The sequence below is a fragment of the Marmota monax genome, unplaced genomic scaffold, assembly GCF_021218885.2.
Source record: "Marmota monax isolate L192 unplaced genomic scaffold, Marmota_monax_Labrador192_F-V1.1 WCK01_AAM20220418_F8-fsc00001, whole genome shotgun sequence".
NCBI lineage: Eukaryota > Metazoa > Chordata > Mammalia > Rodentia > Sciuridae > Marmota > Marmota monax.
In genome coordinates, this window is record NW_026693777.1 from 33,326,021 (window position 1) to 33,334,611 (window position 8,591).

Consider the following 8,591-nt stretch of genomic DNA (forward strand, 5'->3'; position numbering starts at 1 on the left):
CTGTGGTGCAGAAGTCTCCCCTAAGGCTGATATAAATCACTAAGGTACTATCTCTTTGGGATTTACAGTCAGTGGCTCTCTTGCATCAGAGATCCTACTACCTGTGATTGTGAATCACTGGTGCCACTTCCCTCTGTTGGGTATTGTTTTAGAGCACTGCTATCTAAGCCCTTGGTGGCTGCTGGAAACTGTGGGTCCTGAAGTTGGAGACTCTCCATGGACTGTCTGTGGCACAGAAGCTTCTGTCCTGGCTGGTGCAGCTCACCGTGATTTTACAAATCGCCATGATGGGGGTAAGATGTCAGTTGACCTGTCTTTGCCTGGGTTCCTGCAAAGATTGCATGAGAAACTTGGCTGTGGTTAGCACCCCCTAGAAGTGATAAGCTCTCCAATAAACTCCACACCACTCTCCTTATCCATGTTGGCGGGGCAGGGGGCAGGGGTTGTTCAGTGACTTGCAAAAAGCAGTGATCCCCCTGCAAGTTTCTTCTAGACAGATTACTAAAACAACCCATATCAGAGGTATTCCCCTCTGGTTTTATTTGTGGCTATCTGAATGTAGGGAGAAACTGTGTATATTTAATTTCTTCCAGGGAAGTTGGCTAGCTGTGGACTCTACAAAATGGCTGCCATAATCAGTGCAATGTTCAGTCCACAATTTGGGTTAATCGGCTTAATTTACCTCACTGTCTTTGCTGTTCCTGTCCCCTTTGAACTTGGTCTGTTTTTCTTTCCAGCTATTGTTAAGTAAGTTAAGTTTATGAGCTTTTCCTCTCCCTCTTTCTCTCTTTGTTACCTCTTCCCCCTAACTCCACCCTGGTGAGGGTTTGCAATCAAGTCATTCTGTCCTTATTTTCTGCTCTGGTAACCAAACTATTAATATTAAGTTTTAGAGCATTTAATCTGTTGCCTGCTTCTCTGGTCAGCTTTCTTCCACTGCTTCATTTCTGGGCTATAGAAGTGTTGAATGTTGCCACCTAAATCTCTCTGCTCCTCCGCTCCTCTGTCTTCAGTTCCAGTTATTACATTTTATGCTGAATAAAGTTCCATTGCATGTATATAGCCCAAATTTTGTGGGGGAGGAGGGTTCTTGGGATTGAACTGAGTGCCCCCCAACCACTGAGCCATATCCCCAGCCCTACTTTGTATTTTATTTAGAGACAGGGTCTCACTGAGTTGCTTAGTGTCTTGCTGTTGCTGGGGCTGGCTTTGAACTTGCGATCCTCCTGCCTCAACCTCCAGAGCCATTGGGATTACAGGCATGTGCCACCACACTATGCTCCAAATTTGTTTTTTAAAATGTTTTTTTTTTTATCAGTTTATGGACATTTGGGCTATTTCAAATCTCAGGCTATAAATAAGGTCTTTGTGAGCATGCTCATATAAGTCATTTTGTAGATGTGTTTTCACTTGTCTTTACTAAATACTTACAAGATTTGGGTCATAAAACAGGAATATCCTTATGTCTGCCTGAAATTACTTGAAACTTCCACTTGGTTTTCCAAAGTGATTAACCATTTAAAGTTCTGAATAGCAATATATGTGTGTTCAGATTATTCTATTACCTCACCAACATATAATGTTTTGCATTAATCATGACTTTTTATTTTCTGCATTTCTGATACTTCAAAATTTTGGACCTCCTTAACACTGGAGAAACTGCCCTTCTGCCCTTCCATGCAAGGCAATTCTTAAAGATAGTGGAGGCCTCATCTGCAATTAATCCAAAACCCATTTTCCAATCACTTATTTTATCAAGCACTCAAAGGGCTAATACATCCCATATCACTATCCCCCTGCTGTGATCACCCCAGGGCCATGTATCAAGCAGCTAGGGATAGCCCTATGCTTCAGAGCTCTCTGAATTTATTAAAGCTTACTAATCTTAAACATATTTACCCTGCCTCATCCATTTTTTCCCATGGAAACTATGACAAAGGCTCTTGTCCAATTTTTTCTCCTCTCACATTGTCACCAACCCAGCCCTGGTGCTTCCCCACATGTCTCCCAGTGTGATGTGCCATACCCTCTGTTTCTAGGATTTGTGAATATAAAAACTTCTCTTATGACAGTCAGTTCCATAACTGTGTGTCTTACCATACTTGATTAAAATAAATCCTGTATACTTTTTTTAAATTGGTGAAGCAAAAAAGGCCTGCACCTTAGAGTACAAACTTTCACACTCCTGAATTATGCCAATTTTGTCAGTAATTGATTTTGTCAGATGTTGCCACAGATTCCAGATCTAAAATTGTGGAGCTTGAAAACCTGAGGCTTTTCATACTTTCCATGTAGTCTAGAGTGTCAAGTGCCTGGAAGTGAGTACCTGGAGCTTATATAGCCTGCAAGGTCAGGGACAGAGCACCTGAAAATGTTCAAATCTCAGTAATTTGAAGCATCAATTTCCAGGAAGTCCAGAAGAGATGAGAATGTAGAGGAATGAGTCTGATCCATTAACCATGCAAGACTGATAAGCAATGAGGCATTTAAGTCATCTATATGAAAGCATCTAGACTTCAGAATGGGCTCATCTACAGAGGCTCTTGATAAACCACTTCCTTTTCTACTCCCAGGATTGCTGAAGCAAACTTCAGCCTGTTGTGCAGACTAGTGAAAAAGTGCTAAGCCTGAAGCCCAATCATGTGTTGTGGAACATTTCTCTGATGATTAATCTTACTTTCATGAGCTTACCAATCATTTATATGCCGTCTTTTCTGAAGTGTCTGTCAATTCCAAACTTTTGCCTATTTTTTTTTAAACTTGGAAGAGAGACAGAGCCAGAGGTTTAGAAAGTTCAGGGGATAGGGGGTGCAGCTTAGTGGCAGAACATTTGCCTAACCTGTGTGAGGTCCTGGCTTCAATCCCTCACATCACCAAAAATAAATAAATAAATAAAAAGGAAAAGAAAAGAAAGTCCAGATTTCCCTTCTAGTGTGTTGAATTGCTTATTAATTTCATAAGTGACTCTTAATGTCAGTAATTTTTAATTTTTGAGGTTTATTTTATTACTTTTTATGATCATAGCTGTTTTCATGATGTTAAAGAAATCGTTAATTATACCAATTTTGTAAGCAAACATATTCTTCGGTTTTCTTCTAGGAACTTTGTATTTCTGGCTATTACATTTGGGTGTATGATCCAACTCAAATCAATTTTTTGCATAGGCATTGAAGTAGTGGTTCAAGTTCATTATTTTCCAAATAAATATCCAGTGTTCTGGCATCCTTTTAAAAACATCCCTTTGTCACATAATACCATGGTTGTGTTTATCAAAAATAAATTTATCACTTGGTGAATCTGAGTCTGCACATTTTATTTGGTTCCACCTTTTTATATATTCATCTTTACATCAATCCCATGTTCTCTTGGTTACTGTAGCTTTTTAATTAGCCTTGAATTCTGGCAGGAGACGTTCTCTAATTTTTTCTTCTTCTTTTCTTTCTGTTAATCTATATCAGATAAAAGCAGTCTTATAGTTATAAAAGAAAATATTTAAAACTATTACATTTCCTGAAATAAAGTGAATATATAAGAAAAATTAGTCTAAAATAATCAACTCTGATATCTAATGTGGTAAAACTATAACATTTTAGGGCTGGGGTTGTGGCTTAGTAGTAGAGTGCTTGCCTAGCACATGGGAGGCATTGAGTTTGATTCTCAGCACCATATTAAAATTAATTAATTAATTAAAGGTATTGTATCCATCTACAACTAAAACTATATATACATTAAAAAATATTTAAAAAAATAATATTTAAACTATATAAAGTAGAAATTCTATGAATATCTAGATAGTTCATAAAATCTTTTTTCTCTTCTGTAGCTCTTGGGTTTGTAAGGAACTATTGGCTTTTTAAAGAACTATTTTACTACTAGCCTGAAAATATATCTTTGGAGACCTCTGCTAGTTGTGGAATATATCACTGGGTGAGTCCTGGGCTTTGTCTCCCACACATCTCCACCCCCACCACCTACACTTCTGGCCTTGAAGAAAAGAATGCAAATCTTTAGAGAAATAAACTACTGAACAGCTATTTCTATTCATTTCTCTGAATTCCCAATTTTATTTGATTTTTAGACTCTAAATATTCTATGTAATTTGGGTGATTCAGTTAATTTTGATAACTTATCAAGATATTTCCAAAGATACTTCACCAATATATGTATTTGTTTATAATGAGAGGTTCAGTAACTGTGACATGCCACTGGGTGTAAACGGCATACAGTTTTCTGGTTTCCACATTGTCACAGTGTTCTCTTTCTCTCTGCCTTGCAAATCGCTACATTAATTTCAGTCTTAGGCTTGTAGTTTAATGTAGCTTCATAGACCTAACATTGTACTTAATATAATATATTTAATATTCAATACCCAGCCTTTTAGCCTAGTTTGATAGTCTTCCCATTGTTAGCCAAAATTTCTTCCCTGGTAATCTCTTCAAGAGACTTCTTTGAAACAGCATTCCCAGATTTTTGTTGCATATATAAAACTATTTTAGACATTTTTATTTAAACAACAATTTTTCTGGATATAAAAACTGAAGATTACACTTACTTGTCTAGAGAAGTTTGTAGCTTTTGTTTCACCCCCACTTTCATTTACTTAATGATATTAATTAGCTTATGGAGAAAAGCATGATAGGCTAACTGGCCTGCTTCCAGTGGAGCTGGGTGAGTGAAACTTTGTAAACCTTGTCAAGGGAAAACCCCAAATCTCTAAAATGGAAATACAAAGACTGCCAGTGATATTCGTGCTTTTCTTTATATGATCATACATTTTGAACTTTTAATTAATATATATTAGTTTGGTAGTTTTAAACAAAATGGAACTATAGTTTATTTGGATACTAAAGCTTTTATATTGAACGTAATAGTAAAATCTATCTCCTTAAAATTAAGATTTCCAAAATTAAAACATGAGATGAATGGGAACTTGGGTTCCAAAATTCAAACAAGTCGGTATAATTGAAAGGAAAATAACAATCTTGAGCTAAAGATTATTAGTTGACTCGGTCTAGATATTGATAATTTAGAAATAGAAACTCAAAGCACTTTTGGAAGAAAGTGACTGAAAGACAAAAGAAGAAGAAGAAGAAGATTTAAAAACATTTAAAACAAATCTAGAGGAAAAAAAGAAAGAGTTATGTGGGGGAAAGATGTCAACTGACAAATTTGTCATTTCATGGCTAAGATTACTGGGTTATTTGGAGACAGCATTATATATAAGATTGTATGTAAAATTGTTTGATAACTATTCTGCTACAGTGTCCTACCTTATCCCTGCTAATTTTTTAAGTAGGACTTTCCCACTCTTGGTACTATTGACATTTGGAGCCAAATACTTCTTTGAGTGGGAGGGTCTGTCCTGTGCCTTGTAAAATATTTAGCAGTACAAGGTTTCAATGGCTGTTCCTAATTGTGACCACCAAAAATGTTTCTAACTTGGCCAAATGACCCTGACATGATAGCAAAAAGGCTCCTTTGCCAATCATGTCTTCCACGTCTACTAGCTCACTGCTGAGTAGTTTGCAAAAGTTTCCCCCATCCCTGTCAAGACTAGTTTCTAATTTCAGATAGTATTTCTAAGTAAGCAATTATTCACCATACTATTGTCCTTTCCTGTTTATTACTATAAACCTTTAATAACTTCAACAAGTATCTTCTAGCAGTAACATTATATCGATGTTTGAAAAGCATAGTAAGTCAGTAGTCTCTTTCTCAGGAATATTAAACCTAGTAAGATGAAGCATAAGTTTCAAGATGAATAGAAGTTCTGGCTGTTTTAGATACAAAGAAATAACAATAACTTATTGTGAAATTCTAGAAACATTCACAACTCATCCTTTTATTGCATATATGTATATCTTTTGTATTTTGTATTTTGCATTTTTAATGTTCTATTGCATAGCATTAAAGAAGTTTACTTTTATTCATTTCCAGGTGATGAGAAGCCAAATCAAAATTCAAGAATTATAACTCCAATCTGTGCCTTTGGATTCCTAGAAAAGCCATCATGTAGCACTGAAGATAAAAGGTCACAATAAGGAAAAACTCCCTAAGCAAACGTTATGTACCAGCATTCCATTTTGTGTACCTGTGTCACACTGCGTCTGATTACCTCCTCAATTAAGAAGATGATCTCTGTAGATAAACAGCAATTCTGGGATATCATTCATATTTATTTATTTGTGACATCGGCAGAAATCTATTTCCTCAAAGCCTAGTCATATTACATCATCATATAAAGTAAAAGACTTTAGTTCACTTCATACAAAGTGCTCCTGTCATTTTATAAAAAGACTCTAGCTTTGAATTTGAAAACTTCAGTTTAAGGAATTAAGCATATTTATGAACTCAAATGCTCTAATCTATCTTTTATCTTCTGAAGCATGGTCAGTAACTGAGTTCTTAGTGTCAGGGAATAGGAAATCAATCCCCAGTAAATAATTCACTAGTAGAGCATGGGACTCAATACATCAGGTAGGTATGTTCCATGTGCAATAAAAAAAATGGCTTATAGAGCTGACAAATAAACATGGGAGACAGAATTAGCAAATACAGAAAACAAACAGAAGTGTCAAAGAATATTACTTTTTTTATTTTAAATCACACAGATGTCTATTGAGCTCAATCAACAAAGAACCTGTGTTCACTCTGAAGAATGTAAGGTAGAGACTTGCTATAAAAACTGCCATTTGACTGGAGGCTCCAGGTGAAAGGAGAGGAGACTTACACAATAACCAAATGGTATTCTGTTCTGAATGCATAAATTTTTTTCCATAATGTGGTAGAATCTTGTGTTTGTCACAAACATTTAATGGCTACCACCTGAAAGTTGAGACAGTTTGTATAAATGAATCCTCAGTTTCTGTTAACTCTGGGAAGAGCAAGAGATAACGGACAAAGTAGAAAATCTGCTTTCCATACCCAGGAGGATGGTTTACGAAATACTCCTACTAGGCCAAGATTAAAATATGACAATATTAATTTGGTAACATGAAGTTAGTCATATTCATGTGCTGGCCACTTCTTCATATTCATGGTTGATGTGCCTCCAAGGTCTTATTTGTTTCATTATTTCTCAACCCACATTCTCCTCACAGCCTGAATCTCTCTAGGGTAGTTGGTCAATGAACAATTAGTGAAAACATGTGTTTGGGCAGACCATTATTGTATCTCAAATTCTAATAATGATCTGCCAGATACTTCAGGGTGCATGTAAGTAAACTTGTTTCCACTCTAATGCCTTTTTTTTTTCCCATCGTCATAAAGAAAAACAGAAGAAAATAATAATGAGAGAAACTCAGGTAAAATGAGGAAGTAAAGCAGCATTATTACCACTGCAAATGCCTCCTACTTTAGCTCAATGATCCTCAGAAGGATTGGAAAATATGTCATTTATATTTCACTTCTCTTTACATAAAATATATCTGTTGACCAACTTCCTCATGGCTGTCTTTACTTCTTTGTTTCGCAATGTGTATATGATGGGATTAAGTAAAGGGAATATTACAGTATGGAACACAGACACTACTTTATCTAGGGAAAACGAGTCAAAGGGACGAGCATAAATGTAGATGCTTGGTCCAAACATTAGCACCACGATGGTGATGTGGGAATAGCAGGTGGACACGGCCCTGTTGGTACTCTCACCTGAGCCTGAGTGCTTCTTGAGCATAACTAGAAGGAAAGCATAGGACATTAACAGAGCAATGAAACACACCACGGAGATCAGACCGCTGCTGAAGATCATCACCAACTCTTCTGGGAAGGTGTTGGCACAGGCAATCCGGACAACCTGTGTGATGTCACAGAAGTAGCTGTCCAACTCATTGGGCCCACAGAAGGGAAGTCGAACAAGGAGAGCCACCTGTATTATAGAATGGACAAAGCCCCCCATCCAGGAGACAGCCACCAGGATACAGCAGAGACGTCTATTCATGATGGTAGCATAGTGAAGAGGGCGGCAGATAGCTGCATAGCGGTCAAAGGCCATCACTGTGAGCAGGAACATCTCTGAGGCTCCAACAAAGTGCAAGAAGAAGAGCTGAGTAATGCACCCACCAAAGGAAATTGTCTTTCTTTCCACAAAGAAGTCCACAAGCATTTTAGGGGCTGTGACAGAGGAATACCAAATATCAAGGAAGGCCAGGTTAGCCAACAAGAAATACATAGGAGAAGTCAGATGGGGATCAAGTCTGATGGTGCAAATGATAAGAATATTCCCTGGAAGGATGAATAAATAGAAGGATAGAAATATAAAAAAGAGGATTAGTTGTACCTCCCGAGTCTGGGATAGGCCAGTGAGAACAAATTCTGTCACCCTGGTGTAATTTGCAATTTCCATTTCTTCAATTAGGTTTTTTTTCCCCATAATATGGCTATGAAAAATAAAGAAATGATAATTACTCCAAATAACATTTAACTAGAATTATATCACTGTTTCCAAAGATTTTCCTCTACTTGCTGTTGTTGAGATTGCATTAGGATACAAATAGATTTGCTTACCCTGTTTTGTATTTGAAAAACCAAGATAGGGAGAAGTAAATGACAACCTTATACATTAGAAACATTGAACCATATGTAATGTATCA

General features: G+C 36.7%; 1 protein-coding gene across 1 annotated transcript; it reads right to left on the reverse strand.

Moving 5' to 3' along the window:
• Positions 1-7,402: 7,402 nt before the first annotated feature.
• LOC124104607 (olfactory receptor 4M1) lies at positions 7,403-8,344 on the reverse strand. Its single transcript, XM_046461634.1, has one exon. It carries the CDS (start codon positions 8,342-8,344, stop codon positions 7,403-7,405), a length of 942 nt encoding a protein of 313 aa, XP_046317590.1.
• Positions 8,345-8,591: the final 247 nt, after the last annotated feature.